Source organism: Mauremys reevesii, linkage group 5, assembly GCF_016161935.1.
Source record: "Mauremys reevesii isolate NIE-2019 linkage group 5, ASM1616193v1, whole genome shotgun sequence".
Lineage (NCBI taxonomy): Eukaryota > Metazoa > Chordata > Testudines > Geoemydidae > Mauremys > Mauremys reevesii.
The window spans coordinates 11,741,912-11,764,799 of record NC_052627.1 but is presented as its reverse complement, the minus strand read 5'-3'; the positions used below and the strand labels follow the sequence as shown (position 1 = coordinate 11,764,799).

The 22,888-nt window shown below is 47.3% G+C and overlaps 1 protein-coding gene across 1 annotated transcript; it reads left to right on the top strand.

Moving 5' to 3' along the window:
• Positions 1 to 854: 854 nt before the first annotated feature.
• On the top strand, positions 855 to 11,231 carry LOC120406556 (alveolar macrophage chemotactic factor-like). Its single transcript, XM_039541494.1, has 4 exons — positions 855 to 1,011; positions 5,462 to 5,588; positions 8,352 to 8,435; positions 10,176 to 11,231. The coding sequence occupies exons 1-4, from the start codon at positions 954 to 956 to the stop codon at positions 10,198 to 10,200; spliced, it is 294 nt and encodes a 97-aa protein (XP_039397428.1). The 5' UTR covers positions 855 to 953; the 3' UTR covers positions 10,201 to 11,231.
• The last annotated feature ends 11,657 nt before the right edge of the window (positions 11,232 to 22,888 follow it).

Here is a 22,888-nt window from a genome sequence, read left to right as displayed (position 1 = left end):
AGTCCCATAAGATTCCCCGTGTCGTGTGGCGTGACCAATAGCTGCTCCCCTCAGGAGAGAGGAGCTGGGTGAGTGGGACACTGATGAGGCAAGGAAAGGAAACTCTTACCGTACCGTGTGCTAGTTCCTCCCTGGTGCTGCCCAGCCCCCGTTCCCCTTCAGATCCCTTGGGACAATACTGCCATAGGCTCCTCTGTCCACACCTGGCCAATAGCTCCCTGTTTGCAGCGTTGCTGGAGCTGTGTTGGTCCCATGATATTAGAGAGACAAGGCGGTGAGGTTTTTACTGGACCAACTTCCGCTAACGAAAGAGACAAGCTTTCAAGCTGCACCGAGCTCTTCTTCTGCCTCCCCGGGTGAGAGCAGCACAGGAGCGAGGCCGAAACGATTGCTGCTAGAAGCCTAGTTAATTTTGGGTGCAAACACCCACTCGACTAGCCAGCAGCACACAGCAGCTGCTCCAGCGCTCTACACTTGACCCGTCCCCATGGAGTTCCCACATCAGCCAAGGGTCTCTTAACAGAAGAGATGGGGACCACTCTGCGTTAGTTCTGCTCCTCTCTCCACATACCCCAGTTATCCATCAGCCTGCGCAACGCCCCGGATTTGACTGCGGTCACTCCTCTATTACGTCAGTGAACCAGGAGTAAGCTGAGATCGGGCCTCTGAAATTCAGCAGCTGGTGAACAAGGCAGCACAAAGCTCACTCTCTTTCATCATCTCATGTTACTGTTTTCTTAGAGCCAGGAAGGAATTAAAACAAGCAGAATAAATCCAATTTACTTGTGGGTTGTTAGTCTGTAAAAACTCTGTAATCTTAGCTAAGATCCTCCCTCACACGCCGCACAGGATAAAAGCGTCACTGCTCCCACATGGGTCTGCAGTTGCCACCGAGTTGATTTTAAGTAGCTGTTCACCACCAGCAAGCCAAGAGACAAACCAGCGAAGCAGCCATGGACAACAAGATCACGTTCTCCCTCCTGCTGCTAACTCTCACAGGCATCTGTCATGGTAAGCCAGTCAAAGTACTTGTAGTCTTTTCCCTTGTTAATGCCTTTTACAGTATTTGCAGAAAAAAAATAGGGTTTTAATGTAAAGGTGAATGGAATTACTGAACGGCTTTAAACTCACCACACGCTGTTTAAGATAACAAATCACACAGAACACAGGCAGAGTTTAAGACAATTCCAGCCATGGCTTCACTTCTAATCTCAGACCTGTTTTAAACTGATGGAATGCCACTGACTTTGGTGAGGTGATGCCTGATGTACACAGGTGAAAGTGAGATCCGAATCGGACCCTGAATACAGGAACAGTGTAGTGTGCTGCATTTCTGGTACTCCAGATCTTTCCCCTGCTTGAGGTGTCTTTCATAGAATATCAGGGTTGGAAGGGACCTCAGGAGGTCATCTAGTCCAACCCCCTGCTCAAAGCAGGACCAATCCCCAATCTTTGATATCAACCACTCCAGGAGAGACACAGAACCTCAAACTCAGCTGTTGGCTGGTTATTAAAGGGGGGAACTGGTTTGCAAGTCTGTTTCCAGACAGTTATTTCAGCTGATTCACTCCAGTCTTTAGGGTCCTACACTCCGTTCCCTTGTGACGTGTGCTGGTGAGCAAATCAAAGAGGACAGGAAAGCCTCACTGGAGCGGGAAGAGAGAGGAGCAGAACTAACACAGAGTGGTCCCCATCTCTTCTGTTAAGGCTCTGGAAGACCCTTGGCTGATGTAGGAATTCCATGGGGACGGGTCAAGTGTAGAGCACTGGAGCAGCTGCTGTGTGCTGCTGGCTAGTCGAGTTGGTGTTTGCACCAAAAATTAACTAGGCTTCTAGCAGCAATCGTTTCGGCCTCGCTCCTGTGCTGCTCTCAGCCAGAGAGGTAGAAGAAGAGCTCGGTGCAGCTTGAAAGCTTGTCTCTGTTAGTGGAAGTTGGTCCAGTAAAAACCTCACCGCCTTGTCTCTCTAATATCATGGGACCAACATAGCTCCAGCAACGCTGCAAACAGGGAGCTATTGGCCAGCGTGGACAGAGGAGCCTATGGCAGTATTGTCCCAAGGGATCTGAAGGGGAACAGGGGCTGGGCAGCACCAGGGAGGAACTAGCACACAGTACGGTAAGAGTTTCCTTTCCTTGCCTCATCAGTGTCCCACTCACCCAGCTCCTCTCTCCTGAGGGGAGCAGCTATTGGTCACGCCACACGACACGGGGAATCTTATGAGACTTCCTGGTTCCTCCATCCCACTCTTGGCCAGGTCTACAGTGGAGGAGGTGTTGATGTAAGATACGCAACTTCAGCTATGGGAATCCTGTAGCTGAAGTCGAAGTATCTTAGTCCGACTTACCTCCTGCCCTCATGGCGCGGGATCAATGTCCGCGGCTCCCCCATTGACTCCACTAGTGCCGCTCGCTCCGGTGGAGTTTCGGAGTCGATGGGGAGCCCGTTCAGGGATTGATATATCGCATCTAGATGAGATGCAATATATCAATCCCTGAAAAACCAATCGTTACCTGCCGATACGGCGGGTAGGCTGGACGTGCAGGCTCTGCTAAGAGCGGGTACCGCATGGCCCTTACTGACTGGGATCCTACACGGATGATTATGAGCTTTGTGCCTTGTATCAGAGAACATGAGCTGATCCATACACATATAAGTCTGAGTGTCCTTATTTAACTCTCCTTTTATACAAGCCTCTGGACTGTGGCCTGGTGCCTGTGAGGGGAGGAGGGAGAGCGGGGCGTGGAAGGCGGCTGTGTGCCAGCACCGCCGGGAGCAGGAGGATGAGGTTTTAGTTCAGCAGGATAGTCAGTCTCCAGCCCCTTGACACCTCCGCCTGCAAACGTGCTGCACTTCCCTACACACGCCTCGCTCGGGCGGCCCTGCAATTGCCAGCCACGAGTAACTGGGCAACTGTGTAAGAGCATGCTTGGTCCTGCGGGCTGTCGGTCACGCTCGTCCTTTGGCTGACAGCTTGTACTCCCAAGCCTCTGTCGCTGCACTGTGCAGCATCAAGCCCTCTCAGCCTTCCCTTCCCTTTGTGTCAAAGACATTTCATTTGTTCAAATGATGGGTGGTTAAAGGTGCAGAAGTAGCGTATCTTTGTTCATAGGCGCAACATAGAAACAGCTGTGGCTCAGAGCTGTGGTTTGTTGAACCCAGTGCTGGTCTTGGAACTGAAAGACCTGGGGTCAAGTCCCTGCTAGGTCAGAGACTTCTGGGGTAATGTCTGTTACTGGGTCAATTTAAGGCACCCTACCAGAGGCACAAGGTGTGACGTGGCCAATTTAGGACGTCCTGCCTACACCCTACCGAGGGCTCAAGCTGTGACCCAATCAATTTAGGCACCTCCCCCCTTTCCCTTCTGAGGGCTCAGCACCTAAGGCACCTATCTTACCCATGGGGCTCAGGAAGAAACCTGGTCAATTTAGGTACCTGCCCTTTCCCTCAGGGGTCTCCAGAACCTTCTCCCAGTGAAAGATCCTTACACTTGTGCTCTAAACATCTATTTATTAGCAACACACACAGAATACATAGCTCAAGCAAATCTCTTATGCTCACCACTCCCAATATACAGACAAATTTCACCCAGTGGCCAGTCAGGGTTCATCCATCTGGGGGTTCCCGGCGATGCCTCTGCACCTCTCAGTCATGCAGAGAGGCCAGAGTTCCAGCAGCTGGATGTTGAATTGCAGTCGGGAAATGGTTCCCAAAGAGCAATGGTTTTTCATTTACATTATATAGATAAAACTAGCTCCCTCCTTCAAATTTACTAAACCTGTTCCTTGATCCCACACTCCTAAATAACAAAAATTGTAACCAATTACTCATTGGCACCTATGTGTCCTCCTTCCTTCCCAAGTTCTTTGCATTTTATCTTTCATGCCCAAATTGTAACTTAGTTGTGACCTTCTCTATTTGTGCAGATGATCATCTGAGCTTATTTTACCATTTGTTGAGTCTTGCTGCATCTTCCCTGTTTCCCAGCGTCTTTACAACCTTGGTGTAACTCTCCTTAGGGACATTCCTGAGGAGGGCGTGCTTTATCAGCAGCAGTGTTATACCAATATAATAAAAACCAGCAGGATCTTATTAAGAGGGATAAGGCAAAGATGCCACATTTATTGTAAATACCATAACAAAACAGAAAACAATGTTTTTCTACTTGTTTCTATTACTACTTATTCCTTATACACACACACACACATATTCATTTACACAATCATTCATTCAGGTTCTGTATAGATGTTATAGTTACCAGCCTAGATGTTGCTCATGCCAAGTTACTGGCCAGGTATCTTGGTCATGAGGATGGAGCCGAGTCTGTGTCAGATGCATCTGATGCTCCTGGAGGTTGGTATCAGAACCATAGACTCAAAGTCCTCAGTCTTTAGAGTCCAGTTTTATAGGAATTTATTCCTATGTCAGTTCATGAGAGTTGCTTCATTTTGCTGTTGCTAAATCAATCAGCAGATGTCTGGCTCCATGTTAATAGGTGTTTTGTTTTTCCTTCCTTTGAGGTGTGGTGGGTGGATTCCAGTTTGCCCTCCGGGGGTCATCTGGTTGATCCCACTTGACACATTCTTCAGCCGACACTGAATTCTTCAGGCTGGTGACTCCCTAACCATTCAGTCACATACATTCTCTATCTTAATCACATCTATTTCACTGTCTCTTTACTTTTTGGGGTGTTACCAATTTATGTGAGACTCCCTGTCTTTTAACAAGCAAAGATAAAGTGAGATGAAAACTTACAGAGGGTGGGGGTCTCTATCTATACACTATAACAGCTACTGTTTTGGCTTACTTAGAGTTAATTAATGTTTAGCAAGTTTTATACAAAGTATTTCTTTGAGCAGTCTTCACACAGACACAGCTGGTGGCTTGCAGGTTAGAATCACAAATTTACTTTTAACATAAACCTTAAGTTATAAAGTATTAATTAACAATAAATCAATAAATCATTTCTCATATAAACCATGTTTAATATAAACCTTCTTTAATATCCCTACAGCAGAACATTTCTTTTTTCAGTTTTAGTGGTGAACTAACTCCCTGAGTTTCACCCAAGGCTGGTTTAATATGGGGGGTGGGAGGGTTTGATGAGGTCTCAGGCCTACACTTCAGGTTAGTCTTTCTGTGCCTCAGGTCCCATCTGTACAATGGGGATAATGGGACTGCTCTACTTCACAGGGGTGTTGTGTGGAAAAAGCCATCACAGATGGAGCCAAATAAGTACCCAAGATAGATCGTATCCTGTCCCTGACAGTGTCAGATGCACAAACCCTACAGTTGGCAGATGTAGTAGAATGTGCATCCTAAGAAGGTCTTGTCCTAATCCCCATTAGTGAGAGTGGCTTAAACCCTGCAGCAGGTTTTTCTCCCTTCCACACACTTTTTTGGAGCATTAACTTAGTTAAGTTCCTCACTCAGTGATGCTCCTCACTTTCCTTCCCTCACAGAGTCACTTCTGGGCGGAGAGTTGCGGTGTCAGTGTCTCCAGACTGTCCCGGGCTTGGTGTCACCGAAGCTCTTGGTTCATGTGGAAATCATCCCCAAAGGCCCACAGTGCAGCACCGTGGAAGTCATGTAAGTTGAAACCACAGGATTTCACAAGCCAGTAGCGATCCAATTGGAGTGCTTGTGAAAGCTGCCCGATTGACAGCATTGGGGAATGGAAACCCTCGCTTTCTCCCCAGAAGACCATTCCCTTACCATTTCTGAGCTATTTGGTTTGCTCATCCATCGTTTGAGAAGCTCCACCACAGGCCGGAGTAGTGGGGCACCTGCAGAACAAATACACTGTGATGGAGGAGAAGTAGGCACCTGACATGCAGAGCTCCTAAACCACACAAGAGCAGAGCCCTGCTCCTGTATAGCTGAGCAGGGCACCTGCCATGTGGCATTTCCCTCTCAGAGGTGCAAGTAGAAATAATTTCTCGCTGGTATGCTGCACTCATGGGAGGGACACAAAGGGGGGGTGACCTCCCCATGTGACCCCCCCCATGTGACACCTTCCTGCCCCCTGCCTGGGGCCCCCACGCTCTCCCTGTCTCCTCCTCGTGATCCACATCTATCCCTCATTACCTTGTGGGGGAGAAGCTCTGTCCTCCTCTCACTGGACCAAAGACTTCTGCTGTACAGACCCCAGGCAGGAGGATTCAGGAGAAGCAGCTGCATGGAAGGGCTGGGGCTGGGGCTGGGGGGCGGGCTCCTCCTGTGTCTTTCCAGTACGCTGTATCAGCTATAAATATCTTACTGGTACAGCGTACCAGCCCATACCACCGTACTTGCACCGCTGTTCCCTCTGCATAGTTAGAAGCCCTGTATGGCAACCATTTGTTCTTGCAAGCCTTTGATTGTTCACCCTCCAGATTTGGTAGCCCTGAGTGAATCCTCCACAGGCCAGGATCAGCACAGAGGCCCAATCCCTTCGTTGCAGTTTTGAGTCTCCCTCCGGCTCCTTGATAGCACAGCTCCTATGGAGTCACCCTGCCAGAGCCTTCCCTGCTCGCTAGCACTGCCAGGACTCCTCTGCCTACATTCCCACCACGGACAAGCCTTCTCTAGCACAGACGCTCTCTGCTGACAGGCTGATGTAGCCACGGGCTACCACATCCTTCCAACAGAACCCTCACTGGTTGAGGTGGTTAGGGAAACTGTTGATCCAGACCTCACAGCTGGTCACCGGCTCCAGCACATCAAATTCCACATGTGCTACCACAGATAGTGCTACCCAAAGCATTGCCACCCGCACTGCCAAGGTTCATGTAGACACACGTAGGCTGAGGTTTTCTTTTGGTCCATGAAACCAAACCCAAGCAGTTCGCCTTTGTATTCACCAGTGATTTTAACACAGGGCTATTCGAATTACAGGGTAGCCACATGTTACAGGGCGGAACCCAGAGGGAAGCTAAAACAAGCTAACAAAACACACATCTTCCCTTCAAGTCAGCCTCAGGGAAGGAGCAGTGTGAACAGAAGTTCATAAGGTCCTTACCTCAGAGCCCTGGTTCAGGGTTCCCAAAGTGAATCAGCAAAACAAAGGTCTGTGGCCTCGGCCAGGCTAGTCCCTGAGAGAGACCACAGCCCATAACAGCTTCTAGTCCAACCTCGCTTCCTTTTCCTTGTTAAGTTGCCCAGCCCCAGGGGATCCTTGATTGCTCGCAGGCTTGCTTCAGCTGTAAGCGCCTGACTGTTCCTTAAAGGGGTAGTCCCCTGTGCCCTACCCAGCAAGAGATACTAAGATTTCAAAACCACTTCTTTCATAGCCATGATCAAGCAAAACATCAAGATCCACAGGTTACCCCTTGAGCTCTAGCAGAGCTCTCCTTGTAGTCGATGGGAACTGCCTGAATTTATTTTGGGAAGTATCTGACCCTTACGGGGGTATTTTTTTAGAGATGAATGGATACACCAAAGGAAAGGCCATAGCTAAGTGGACGTTCATTAGATATAATTTACACAGCTGGAATGCAAAATGATTTTTTTAAAATTGTACAGACTTAGGGACAGATTTTCAAAGTCAGGCGTGCACCAGTATTGGCACCGTCTGTTATCACATAATGAACATCCATTCCCGTGAGGGATTTTTTTATATATTAAAGTATAAGGGCCTCCTTGTGCTCTCACTTACCCCGGTGCAAAGCAGGAGTAACAGCACTAAAGTCGATGGAGTTACACTGGTGAATAATTGGAGCCAATGAGATCGGATTCAGTCTCTACGTGTCATTCAGTCCAAGTTTCACATGAACAAAGTGTACATTTTCAAAGGGAGCGTATTGACAATTAACTACTAGGGCCAAATTTGGCACTCAGCTCCGGCTGTGCCACTCCGGTCACACCACTGACAGGTGGAAGAGTCAGGGCCGGTGCAACCATTTACATGACCTAGGTGGTCGCCTAGGGTGCTAGATTTGGGGGGATGCCATTTTCTTCGGCAGTGACCGTGGCGGCCAGATCATCAGCCGCCTCAGTCGCCGCCAGCATTTAGGCAGAGGGAGCTGGGGCAGGGGAGCACGGGGAGGGCCGCCTGCAGCAAGTAAGGGGGGGGTCATGTTCGGGGGGGGGGCGTGCTCAGAGTGCTCCTGCGCAGAGCAGGGGTGAGCTGGGGCGGGGGGGCGCCTCAGGGCGGAGGGGGGGAGCTGCCACGGAGGGGGGAGGGCTCAGGGCAGGGGCGCCGGGGAGGGAGGGGGGCGCAAGGTGGAAGTTTCGCGTAGGGCATGAAACATTCTTGCACCAGCCCTGGGAAGAGTACGAGTGAGAGCAGAAGTTAGCCTAGAGGCTGCTATTTTTTCTAGACTCTCTCAAAGTGTTAAGATTATTTTAAACAAATTGTTCAATCCCTTCCAGTGCGACACTGAAGACGAGCCAGCAAATCTGTTTGGATCCCCAGGCCAAATGGGTGAAGAGGATCATTAACAGGATTTTACGCAGGTAGCTGTCAAAATGATCTTGTTACTGGAACTATTCTGCCAAAGGGCAGGTTGCCACAGATCTTCTGAAGAGAAATAATCCCCAGATTCCTTTCAGTGTAAACGCTTCTGTGATCTTCAGTGCTCATTATCTGAAGGCCCATTTGAGCAATACAATGCCAGGAATCTAGAAAGCTGGGGATTAGCAGAAGTCTTTGAATACAGCAGAAACAGGGCACATCCATACATCTTAAAAATATCCCAGCGTTATGCAGCATGTTAGCAATGTACCTGGGTAAGGCAGTGCTCTTCTGGTTAGTGTTCTGCTGTGCCATGGGAGACACCCAGGCTGAAGGCTTGGGCTCTGGTCTCTCCTAAATTAACAGGAGCTGACGCACCGCAAAGGGAGAGCCTCGCATTCCTCTGCTGTATATTGTCTGGCCTGCCTCAGAGACTTGGCCAAAGAAGGGTCCCTAGGACAAGGCTTTACTTGTGTGTGGGTGTGAATAACAGGCATGAGAGCTAATTAATATATCTGGTTGTGCAAGCTGTATTTAGAATTGTTTCTGACAACTTCTCATTCGCACAAACAAAAATGTACTCAAGTTCTGCCAAGCAGACAGTAGGAACCGGAAGACAATATTTCCTCCACGTAATCAAAATCTGTTTGCTAGCCACGGCATTTTGGCGGTATTGAAGTACTGCAGAAAGGGATCTGGGGGTCATATTGATCCCCAAGCTAGATATGAGTCAGCAGTGTAACACTGTTGCCAAAAAAAAAAAAGTGAACATCATTCTGGGATGTATTAGCAGAAGCGTTGTAAGCAAGACACGAGAAGTAATTCTTCCGCTCTACTCCGTGCTGATTAGGCCTCAACTGGAGTATTGTGTCCAGTTCTGGGTGCCACATTCCAGGAAGGATGTGGACAAACTGGAGAAAGTCCAGAGAAGAGCAACAAAAATAATTAAAGGTCTAGAAAACATGACCTATGAAGGAAGATTGAAAGAATTGGGTTTGTTTAGTCTGGAGAAGAGAAGACTGAGAAGGGACATAACAGTTTTCAAGTACATAAAAGGTTGTTACAAGGAGGAGGGAGAAAAAATGTCCTTCTTAACCTCTGAGGATAGAACAAGAAGCAATGGGCTTAAACTGTAGCAAGGGAGGTTTAGTTTGGACTTTAGGAAAAACTTCCTAACTGTCAGGGTGGTTAAGCACTGGAATAAATTGTCTAGGGAGGTTGTGGAATCTCCATCATTGGAGGTTTTTAAGAGCAGGTTAGACAAACACCTGGCAGGGATGGTCTAGACTCTAGATCAGGGGTAGGCAACCTATGGCACGTGTGCCGAAGGCGGTTCGCGAGCTGATTTTCAGTGGCACTCACACTGCCCAGATCCTGGCCACCGGTCTGGGGGGCTCTGCATTTTAATTTAATTTTAAATGAAGCTTCTTAAACATTTTAAAAACCTTATTTACTTCACACACAACAATAGTTTAGTTATATATTATAGACTTCTAGAAAGAGACCTTCTAAAAAGGTTAAAATGTATTACTGGCACGTGAAACCTTAAATTTAGAGTGAATAAATGAAGACTCGGCACAGCACTTCTGAAAGGTTGCCAACCCCTGGTCTAGATAATACTTAGTCTTGCCATGAATGCAGGGGACTGACTAGATGACCTCTCGAGGTCCCTTCCAGCCCTGTGATTCTATGCGCTCTCTGTATTGTATATGTCGTGATTTGTTGCAATGTTTGCATTACAGCTCATCCGGCAGGCTGCGCAAATAGGAAAAGCAGAGATAATGCCTATAACCCCATGCGGAATTCTCAGCCCTGAGAAGGGCCAGGTTGTTCATCGTTTGTTTTACTCTTTCATTCTCTGTCCACACTGACGCAGCCCATATACAGACTGTTAGTTTGAGAAAGGAAGCTGCCGGAGTAAATATACCGTCGCGCTACCAGGAGACCTGTGAGTTTTATGGCACGATCATGCTGCGCGCTTTACTATGGAGGCGTTTGGGGCTGAATCCTGGGCTCAGTACTGTCAACAGGAAACACTCTCATTGATTTCAAAGGGTCAAGGATTTGGCTCTGATTGAATTGGCCTTTACAGCAATGCCATCTGCGAGTCTCTCGTTGAAACGCTGGGCAGTGTCACATTCATTCGTGCAAGAGGGCTGTGATAATCACAGAAAAAAGAATGAAGCAAAAGTATACGTCGGAGTGTCCCAAAATGCAAAAAAGAGTTTGTGTCTATTGATACAATACCGTTAGTAGCAAGAAGCAATGTCATTGATGATTGTGAAACAATTGAACTATTTAGAATGTCTTCAGTATTTTAAATGCTGAACTCTTGATTTTATACATGTTATCTTTATCACTAGCCATAAAACTGCATGCCAAAAAAAAGAGTAATTCTATTTTTATCATGACACGTCTCTGTCATTTTCATGTGGTGTGCTGTCACACTTTAACATGTCAGCCAGGGTGAAGATGGTTTTTATACTTCCCCCCCACTCTTTTACTTCTGAAAGTTTTTGTATTAGTGGTTGTTACAATCATTCTATAAAATATGATAGCTCTGTTAAAATGATAAAACATGCTCATAATTTGGCAGGTTGCATCCATAGTGTTCTGCATACCTATTCGTGGGCTAACTGGAGTTGAAAACTGAAGATGAGTGTCTGATTGTCTGGCCTGCATCAGAGACTTGGCCAAAGAAGGGTCACTAGGACAACACTTCACGTGTGTGTGTGTGTGGTCTATGTGACTTTGTATGCAATACTCAGAATTGCTCTGCCTGTTTTTCAAGGGAAGTAAACTTGGCTACGATTTTTTTAGCAATAAAAAGTATTTTGCTAAAATCAATTTCATTTGCATCCTGAATCAATAGAGATTTGGTATGATTTCCTTCTTTTTCAAAAGGGCATCAAAGCCACCAAATTCCTTTTCTGATGCCATCCATGTTTTTGGTTTGAATTCAGTCCAATCCCCGGCTATCTCAGTCAAAGACAACCACAACATTGTGAGTATTGTGGATAGAAAACCAACATCACACGCATACAAACAACAAACATATAGGAGAGACTACTTCACGGCGGCTGGAATAAGATATATATCCATTTTGAATGTGCCACAGGTGTCATTACTTGGGTTCTTATGTAGCATATGGGGAAATGTAAAGCCTGCTACATGATTACCTGACAAGTTTTAAAAAAAAAAGTGCATTTTCTATAAAATCTTTGTCAGATAATCATGTGACAATGGACTTTATTTTGGGATTGCTTGAAGTGTTTTTCTTATTAAACTAGTCCCAGGCAGCCACTAGAAAGACTGTGTGAAATTCTTAAGGGGCCCTGAAGAGGGGAAAGAGAGGCAGAGAGCTGCAGAGCCACTCCTGGCCATGAGGGGCGCTCAGGAGGCAGCTGCCCTGTTACGCCCCTTGCCAATGCACAGTTCATTAACAGGTTGTTCTTAAAACTCCCCATTAGGAAACAGCTTTCTGTGATCTGCTCTAAGTTTAAAAATCCAAATGTAATTGAGAACATTACGGAAAAAATCATGTAGCATAACCACAGTCACAGCATCTCATCCCTTTCCACCTCTTGCCCAAGAAGGTGAGAACTTTCTCTGGTATTTGCTTAATGTACTCTAGGATTGATTTATTTCAAAGTGAATAGCTTTAAACCAAGGGCTTGATTTGCCCTCTGGTGGGCAAATGGATATCACCATAGATTAGATTAGGGATTATTCTGGGTTTGAAAAGGAAACCGTAACTTCCACCCCAAATTGTTGCTTTGCCAGAATACTGCCATCCTCCAAAAGTGGTGCATTAAATAAAATACAGGGTAAAACACCTGTGCTCAAACATAACTAGTGTGACCCAAGGCTTTTAGCAAAAGGGGAAGATTTTAGTCCACTGCATAGACCTGCTTAAAATTACTTCAACCAATCTGTAGTCACCTAGGAACTCTGTTGCTGTCGCTGTGCAGCCGCTCTGGTCACTCAGAACTTCTTGGGAAGAGACAGAGAATCCAGGTCTTTTTGCTCTAAAAGTCCAGACTTCTATCATTGTAGAGAAAGGACAGCAACTGTTAGCAGTATAGGATCTATGACACACAGTTGAGCAGTTGTGACTCCATCCAGTTGAGGGATGGATTGCATATGTAGTTATTTTATATATGCCAGATATTATTTAAAAAACCCATATCCTAAGAAGCACATTAGACTTAAATTGTGCCAGAAGGACCTGATCCATGCAGCACTGTTATTCTAAACCTTCCCCTTCTCACTGCATGCCCAATCCAATCCATGATGCACTGTGTCATTTATTTTCATATGAAATTCAATTCTTTTTATATTGTCCCCAAATGTTGAATGTACTGCATATTTTGGCATTGAAAGTGCATTAACCACACCATAGAAGTTGCTGGGAGAAAGCTGGAGGTTTTGATAACTGGAGCTTTTGGGACCCAGGAAGGTGGAGGTTGCAGCTTTGCTTATTGGTATCCAGGTGGCAGCTTAGGCTTTTGGAACTGGGAGCAGAGGAATTGGAATCAGGGCAGAGGAAGCGGGAATTTCACGTTTATGGGCAGGAGAGCTAGAATTCTGCACCCCAGCAACTTTTGATAGTACTAGCAAGAATGGAAGGCCACTGGCTTGGCGTTTCTGCTGAAATGATAGGACTGATGTAATTAAAGAAGACATTTAGATTGTCATCATTAGGCCTCAGTGTTAACACCCCCATTGAAGTGAACAGGAGTGTTCACACCTCCTTGAGAGCTATTTTGGGATTGACTGAGGATTCAGGAACATTTTGAGGGTTATTTTCATAACCAAATAAGTTAGAGACTTTTTCAAAAATAAAAGCTTAGATTGTGGAACAAAATTACGCAGCATGTTTTTTGAAAATCTACAATTATGGGGTTGTTTGCATGGCTACATAATTGCATTGCACATGGGCTGGGATATAAGAGAGAACAGCTATTCTTCAGGCAACAGGTAATCTAAGCCTGACACAGCTTACTGATATAAGTGAAAAAGTTTTTCACTTTATTTTTATGGTACACACATTTCCATTCTGTTGCAAGGGTTGCAACATTCTTTTGTGATGTGGTTGACCTCTTGGTGCACTGAAACAAATATCACGCTCCGGCTGCAACAAGTCAGCTAATCTGGATAACACTTCAGCAGAAAAACTGTAACATGACAAGCCTCTCATTTTCATAGGTGCTGGAACTAGGGGTGCTGCCACACCCCCTGGTTTGAAGTAGTAATAACAGCCCAAAAATACATGATTTCCGCCTTCAGCACCCCTCACTACAAAAATTGTTCCAGCACTACTGCTCATTTTACTGATGCGTATTCCACAAAAAGGACACAGTTCTAGATGCCTTTTTAGCTTGCAAGAGGATATGAAAAATGTAGGACAAATTTATTATTCCTTTGGCATACATACCAGGATAGTGTCCAAAAAGACCTCAGCCAATTCAATTTCAGAGATTTATTCCTCATAGATATCCCAATCCAGCAAAACACTTGTCTAGTTAACTTTAAGTAAGTCCCACTGAAGTCAAAAGTTAAACAGTGGTTTAGTGCTTTCTTACATTGGGGTATTAACACCAATCACAGTTGCTCTGCAACTCTATGTTCTACCCAGTAACGAAAGAGTTACTTTGACAAGGTCCCTCACCAAAGGCTCTTACGTAAATTAAGCTGTCATGGGATAAAAGGGAAGGTCCTTTCATGGATTGAGAACTGGTTAAAGGACAGGGAACAAAGGGTAGGAATTAATGGTAAATTCTCAGAATGGAGAGGGGTAACTAGTGGTGTTCCCCAAGGGTCAGTCCTGGGATCAATCCAATTCAATTTATTCATAAATGATCTGGAGAAAGGGGTAAACAGTGAGGTGGCAAAGTTTGCAGATGATACTAAACTACTCAAGATAGTTAAGACCAAAGCAGATTGTGAAGAACTTCAAAAAGATCTCACAAAACTAAGTGATTGGGCAACAAAATGGCAAATGAAATTTAATGTGGATAAATGTAAAGTAATGCACATTGGAAAAAATAACCCCAACTATACATACAACATGATGGGGGCTAATTTAGCTACAACGAGTCAGGAAAAAGATCTTGGAGTTATCGTGGATAGTTCTCTGAAGATGTCCACGCAGTGTGCAGAGGCGGTCAAAAAAGCAAACAGGATGTTAGGAATCATTAAAAAGGGGATAGAGAATAAGACTGAGAATATATTATTGCCCTTATATAAATCCATGGTACGCCCACATCTCGAATACTGTGTACAGATGTGGTCTCCTCACCTCAAAAAAGATATTGTAGCACTAGAAAAGGTTCAGAAAAGGGCAACTAAAATGATTAGGGGTTTAGAGAGGGTCCCAAATGAGGAAAGATTAAAGAGGCTAGGACTCTTCAGTTTGGAAAAGAGAAGACTAAGGGGGGACATGATAGAGGTATATAAAATCATGAGTGATGTTGAGAAAGTGGATAAGGAAAAGTTATTTACTTATTCCCATAATACAAGAACTAGGGGTCACCAAATGAAATTAATAGGCAGCAGGTTTAAAACAAATAAAAGGAAGTTCTTCTTCACGCAGCGCACAGTGAACTTGTGGAACTCCTTACCTGAGGAGGTTGTGAAGGCTAGGACTATAACAATGTTTAAAAGGGGACTGGATAAATTCATGGTGGCTAAGTCCATAAATGGCTATTAGCCAGGATGGGTAAAAATGGTGTCCCTAGCCTCTGTTCGTCAGAGGATGGAGATGGATGGCAGGAGAGAGATCACTTGATCATTGCCTGTTAAGTTCACTCCCTCAGGGGCACCTGGCATTGGCCACTGTCGGTAGACAGATACTGGGCTAGATGGACCTTTGGTCTGACCCGGTACGGCCTTTCTTATGTTCTTAGTAGGAAAGGAGGGAGGGATAGCTCAGTGGTTTGAGTATTAAACCCAGGGTTGTGAGATCAATCCTGGAGGGAGCCATTTAGGGAACTGGGGTAAAAATCTGTCTGGGGAGTAGCCCTGCTTTGAGCAGAGGGTTGAACTAATGACCTCCTGAGGTCCCTTCTAAGCCTCATATTACATGAAACTTCTTTCTGAATAGAGAGTCAGAATTAAGTACCTAAAAGGCCAAAAATGCAGAGACCTATGTAGAATAACACAGGTACATGTGACACTTATTTGAAATAGTAGAAATATGGTGAGCCCACCTACAGCCAGATCTGCTGAATCAAAAGGTGCAGAATATGATCTAACATGCCTCCTGCCTCTAGAGTGCCTACTTGCATGAGTTCTGACAATCAAACCCTATTTGATTATTCTCCAATACTGGTATCCTGCGTTGGCCCTCCATCCTCAGCAACTCAATCAGTGAGCACAACATCGGCCTTCCTTTCCCTTGATGTCAAGAAATTCAGTCAGAGATTTTATTTCCTGTTGAGGAACACGTCTGCCATGAGGTTGGGGAAGCTCAAGCTGGGATTGTATTTCCCAACTACCAGGGCTAGGCCACCCCTTGGTGCCTGGCTATTAAAAATAAACAAACAAATAAACATAAAGAAAGTGCAAGTCACAAAATCTATAACCACAAAGAGAGAGAAAAAACATGACTTTGCATTTTGAGACTAAGCTGTACGATCCTGCTCTGTTACAGAGATTTCCAGCAGAGGGCTGTAATGGGTTATACGCAAAATATGCAGAAGTAGATACAAGGGGGCAAGAAACAGAGAGTTTAAGGCAGTAATAGTCAGACCTCAGTGGTTCAGGAGCCAAACTGGTGATCAACATTATCCAAAAGAACCACAGTAGTGTGAATTCACAGTTTCATTTACTTTACAGTGCTAGATAGTCATATTTAAATAGTGTGACGGGAAATATTTAGTTTTATGGATATTTTAGTTGTTTTATATATATATTATTCTCACAGCACAATGACTGACCAAGTATTATAATTTTATCAGCTACGATTGGTTAATAACATAGTAAACACATCCTGATTGGTTAATAAGGTAGAGTGGTTAATAATTAAATCACACTGTTTCATATCAGCGGCTGCAGATGGCAGAGCAGAGGCACAGAGCCATGAAATGACTTGATCAAGATCCCCCAGCTTGTCAATGGCAGAGCCAGGAGAAGAACCCAGATAACCCGAGTCCCTTTCTGGTGCCCTTTCCACTGGATTATGCTGCTGGTTGGTAGAAGCTGTTTACTTTAAAGGGGCCACCTCTTAGCCAACGGTCATCTCCAGTGCATCACCCGGGAGAAAAAAATCCATCCCCAGGCATAGGCCTGGGAACTAGGGCTGTGGGGGATGCTGCAGTATCCCCAGGTTTTACATGACACTTCATTATTTCCCCACTAACTTCATTCTCTTTAGGCTTAGTGCACTGCACACACATCAGTTCCTGCCACAAGCTTCCTGTGTACCACCCTCCTATCCCCTCTGTTTCAGGGATTCCCTGCACCCCGCACATCATACCAGGGGTTGTGTGTGCCCTGCATTTTCCTCCCACACCAGGCCAGGGGCTCTCTGTCCCCCATTCCCTCTCACACATGGTACCAAGTGCTCTGTGTATCCCCCATTACCTCCATACACACACCATGCCAGGGGCTCTGTGCGTCCCCCGCATCTTCTCTTTACCCCTTTTCCTCCCTGTGGAATAAACGGACCTATCTGAATTAGGCCTAATGCATAAACTTAACTGTTCTTACTTGTTTTGTAAACTCTGCATTTTTTTTACCTCAAAGGTTCATATGCATAGAGCTTAAGACAGCCTTTTTGCTTAGGGAATCACCTCACTCCAACAGGCTAAGCAAAAGAGAAGGTTACTCACCCTGTTCAGTAACTGAGGCTCTTCAAGACGTGTGTCCCTGTGGGTGCTCCACTTCAGCAGAGTCTGGGACCCTCCCCTCTCACAGGGCCTTAGAGCCCAGGCTCCAGGCTGAGCCCGAATGCCTACACAGCAATTAGACAGCCCCATAGCCTGAGCCCAAGCCCAAACCAGCTTGTCAGTTGCAGTGTAGACATACCCTGTGGGGCCAGAAAGGGTGCTGGAGAAAGTAGGAAGAAGTCTGGGGAAGCAGCAAGGGGTCTGAGGGAGCCACTGATTACTACAGTGTCCCGGACTGGAACCTAGAGTAGAGAGAGGGCCTGGGTTACCTTACTGGCCACTGAGCAAAGTGGGGTGAACCCCCCTTGATATAAGAGGTAAGGACGACTGGAATCCCTGAGGCAAGGCTTGCAAGGACCACCGGGGCCAGAGTCAGGAGCTGAAGACCTAACACAAGATGACTGAACTATTTGTGGGATCTGAATGTGCCTTGGCTGTAGGGCTGAGTCAGCAGGCCAAGCTGACCCCTGCAAGGCCAGAGCAGGCGGCAGCAGGGGGAGAGCCTGCCATGCCCAGCCATGAGGGGAGGAGCAGGCCAGTGAGTCTCACGTCTACCCCACCGTTCCATTATCGTGTTACATCCAGACAGACTAGAGTTGCCAAACCTCCAGAATTGCCCTGGAGTCTCCAGGAATTAAAGGTTAATCTTTAATTAAAGATTATATCATATGATGAAAACACCAGGAATATGTCCAGCCAAAATTGGCAACCCTAAGATGGACAGATGGAGAAATGCCATCGCGTTATGTGTTGGGTTTTGCTTGGCCAACTAAAACTTCTATAATAATCACCACATGTACAGACGGACTCCTATATGCAAAGAGGACATTTTACTAGCTAGATAAGGAAATTTTATATCTATATCTATATATATAGGTTGGATATTAGGAAAAACCTTTTCACTCAGAGAGTGGTGAAGCACTGGAATGGGTTACTTAGGGAGGTGGTGGAATCTCCTTCCTTAGAGGTTTTTAAGGTCAGGCTTGACAAAGCCCTGGCTGGGATGATTTAGTTGGGTTGGTCCTGCTTTGAGCAGGGGGTTGGACTAGATACCTCCTGAGGTCCCTTCCAACCCTGAGATTCTATGATTCTATGAAACTAATGCAGCTTCAACACCCCCAAGCTGCTATTAATATAAACTTGTATTTTAGATTGATTGGACTGAGGGGAGGGCTAGCTCAGTGGTTTGAGCATTGGCCTGCTAAACCCAAGGTTGTGAGCTTAATCCTTGAGGGGGCCATTTAGGAAACTGGGATAAAAATCAGTTTGGGGATTAGCGCTGCTTTGAGCAGGGGGTTGGACTAGATACCTCCTAAGGTCCCTTCCAACCCTGATATTCTGTGCTGTTAGACTCCATATATTTACAGCACTGTATTTTCAGATGTATTTTACACTTCTCCTATGACACAACTCTGGTGTGGAAATGAGGAGTGTGCTGCAGCCGTGACTTATGTCCTGGATTTCTTCATATGCATATTTCATGTGTATTGCAAAGTCTTGCCATTGGGGATGGGCCATCTATCACTCTCATTGAACATGGTCAGAAGCCTTTTCCCGTCGGACTGACAACCTGCATAACTTCCTCCAGGTCAGTACTTCTGGGAGTGCAATCGTTACACCCGCCCACACTACCTTTGGAGTCACTGGGACTGCTTCTCAGCTCTACGAAGGCACTTTTAAACTACTGGGACATTGATACCCCGTTGAAGGCCCCTGTTTTGCAGCTGGCGTCATGGAGAGGGGCCTTAGTGTGATAAGGCCTTTCGTGTGAGTGAAGCTGGCGGGGTTAGACGGTGGTTAGACTCCGTAGTATTGACCCAAACACTGACCCACTCTCACTGGCCCTAGGACAGGCAACACATGGTCCTTGCATTTACACCTACGGCAGTTCGACACACCAAAGGGCTCAGTATGTGGCTCCTCTCTAGCTCACACAAAGGTCCCTGCAAGCCTTCTCCAGCACTCTGCTGCTTTCCCTGCTCCCACTCCCTGTGTTTGGAATGACTTAGCATCTGCTCAGTCATATGCAGCAATGTATTCAAAATGCTTTAAGCAGGGGTGGATGCACATTCCAGTATTAAGATGTGTTTGAGAGGTGCAGCACAGCGTAATGCAGTGGTTTTCAAACTGCGGGTTGCGACCCAGTCCTGGGTCGTAGCATGTCAGGCACTGGGTTGCCTTACTCCGGTTAGCACCACCGACTGGGCTGTTAAAGTCCCATCGGGGGTGCTTCCCGGCTAAGGCAGGCTAGTCCCTTACCTGTGCCGACACCGCGCTGTGCCCTGGAAGTGGCCAGCAGCAGGTCCAGCTCCTAGACAGGGGGGCCACGGGGCTCCATGCACTGCCCCCGCCCCAAGCACTGGCTCCACACTCCCATTGGCTGGTTCCTGGCCAATGGGAGCTGTGGGGGTGCTACCTGTGGGCAAGAGCCATGTGGAGCTGCTTCCGCGCCTCCGCCTAGGAGCCGGACCTGCTGCTGGCTGCTTCTGGGGCGCAGCAGAGTCTGCAGTGCCAGGACAGGCAGGAAGCCTGCCTTAGCACCCCCACTGTGCCGCTGACAGGGAGCCACCCAAGGTAAGCTCCTGCCCCAGCCCTGAGCACTCCCAAACCCAGAGTCCCTTCCTGCACCCCAAACCCCTCATCCCCAGTATCAGCCCAGAGCCTGCACCCCCAGCCCAGAGCCCTAACCCCCTCCTGCACCCCAACCCCCTGTCCCAGCCCAGAGCCCCCTCCCACACCCTGAACCCCTCATTCCCAGCCCCACCCCACAGCCCTCACCCCCATACCCCAGCCTTGAGCCCCTCCCACACCCCAAATCCCTCACCCCAGCTCCACTGGGTCGCGGACATCAACAATTTTCTTCAACGGGGTCACCAGAAGTTTGAAAACCGCTGATCTAATGGACAGTCTGACAGCCCGTAACTATGAGATCTTGTCTTTGCTCCTGTCTTGCTGTGCGGTCTTGAGCAAATTGCTCAACCTCGTTTGTGCCTGATCTGCCTCAGCTGTGAGATGGGAAAACAGTATATTTCTCAGGGGGGTTGTGAAGGTCACTGCGTGTTTGTTTGTTTTTTACCATGTTTGGAAGATAAAACATTAGGTGAATATATTTTTATTCTATTGATCTTACATTTTATACTGCTGCCCATCCGCATGGGATCTGAACACACCTATCACATAAAACCAGCAACAAAGTCCCGAGTGGACTTCACAGAGTGTCTGCAATGTTTCCCCTTTGGGAAGTATTATTATTTTATTTATTAATATTAAAGATACCTGCGTCCTAAGACTGGTAGTGTGAATGCTGGGCCACTGAGTAGCAAACACGGTTCTTTAAAATGCCGATTAATGATGTAAGAACTGGAACAGACTATAAATGTAGTCTGATATAATACAGTGATTCAGATCCTCAGCCAGGGTACACTGCCGTGACCCCACCATGAAGCTAGGCTGCTTTAGCGCAGTGGTTTTCAAACTGTGGGTCGTGACCCAGTACTGGGTCACAGCATGCCAGGCACTGGGTTGCGGCAGCTCTGGTCAGCACCACAGACCGGGCCATTAACAGTCCAATCGTGGGTGCTGCCCGGCTAAGACAGGCTAGTCCCTACCTGTTCCGACCCCGCGCTGCACCCCAGAAGTGGCCAGCAGCAGGTCCGGCTCCTAGGCAGCAGGGCCACGGGGCTCTACACGCTGCCCCTGCCCAGAGCACCGGATCCCGGCCAATGGGAGCTGGGGGGTGGTGCCTGGGGGCGACAGCCACGTGGAGCCGGTTGTGCGCCTCTTCCTCGGAGCTGGACCTGCTGCTGGCCACTTCCAGGGCGCAGCACAGTCTGCAGTGCCAGGACAGGCAGGAAGCCCACCTTAGCACCCCTGCTGCGCCGCTGCCCGGGAGCCGCCCAAAGTAAGCCTGTGCCCCAATCCACTGTCCCAGCCCTGATACCCCCCCAAACCTGGAGCCCCTTCCTGCACCCCAACCCCTCATCCCTGGCCCCACCCCAGGGACTGCACCACCAGCCCAGAGCCCTGACCCCTTTCCGCACCCCAAGCCTCTGCCCCAGCCCTGAGCCGCCTCCCACACCCCAAATCCCTCACCCCAGCTCCACTGGGTCGCGGGCTTCAACAATTTTCTTCAACTGGGTCTCCAAAAAAAGTTTGAAAACCGCTGATCCAATGGACAGTCTGACAGCCCATAACTACGAGATCTTGTCTTTGCCCCTGTCGTGCTGTGTGGTCTTGAGCAAATTGCACAACCTTGTTAGTGCCTGATCTGTCTCAGCTGTGAGATGGGAAAACAGTATATTTCTCAGGGGGATTGTGAAGGTCACTGCGTGTTTGTTTGTTTTTTACCATGTTTTGAAGATATAAACATTAGGTGAATATATTATTATTCTATTGATCTTACATTTTATACTGCTGCCCATCCGCATGGGATCTGAACAGCTATCACATAAAACCAGCAACAAAGTCCCGAGTGGACTTCACAGAGTGTCTGGAACGTTTCCCCTTTGGGAAGTATTATTATTGCATTTATTAATATTAAAGATACCAGTCGGGTGACCAGACAGCAAGGGTGAAAAGTCGGGATGGGGGTGGGGGTGACCAGCTCGCAAGAGTGAAATATCAGGACACAATGGGCAAGCGGGGAGAAGAGCCACAGGTGCACAGCCCCGACTGGAGCTGTGAGAGGGGGCGCACAGCCCTAGGGAGCTGCAAGAGGGGTGTACACCCCTGCTGCAGCCCGCACCATGGGGCAAGGACTCAAGGACTCCAGCCTCCAGCAGAAGCCACGGGGCCAAGGGCACAGGGCTTCAGCTCCAGCCCCCAGCTGAAGCCACAGGACAGGGTTGCAGGATCCTGGTTGCAAAGTCAGACCCAGCTGCAAGGCAGGGGAGCGAAGGGTCGCAGTTCGAGCCCTGGCTCCAGCTGCAGTCACAGAGGGGAGGCCCACAGTCCTGCCTGCAGCTGTCGGTGGCTGAAGCAAACAAAGTCGCAGAGGTCTGGAATCAGTGAGGGTCACGGCCCCCCTGACTGAATTATAGACTTAGCTGTAATCCATATTTAAACACACAGATTTATTTGTACACTAAACAAACAGGGGTCAAGGACAGGGTTTTTTTGTTCAGTCAATAAATCAACTTCCCATTTTGCAGACGTGCCAGAAGTCTAGTACTTCTTGGATGACTTCGCCATAGTCATGGACTTGCTTCTGGGCAATCACAAAGCCGTAGAAGTCTTGCAACTCATCCGGAAATTCATTCTGACAAGAGTTTCACTCGGCACCAAGTCTATGCTGCTTTGATTCCGGACATCAATCCATGCACCTTTCATGATTGAAATTACACGCTCTGAGTATGCATTGCGTACGGGTATACTGAGCACGTATGACACCAGCTTTGTCATGTTTAGGAATTCAGTGCTACCATCCTTGTTTTTCAGCACTTGAGACCAGAGTTCCCCAATTGAGTAGTTTCCAGGCTCCAACTCAGAGTCGATGTCTTTGATGATACAGTGTTCATCATAGACCTGATCAAGATCCACTGTTTTCTGGAATTTTACAGCCATCA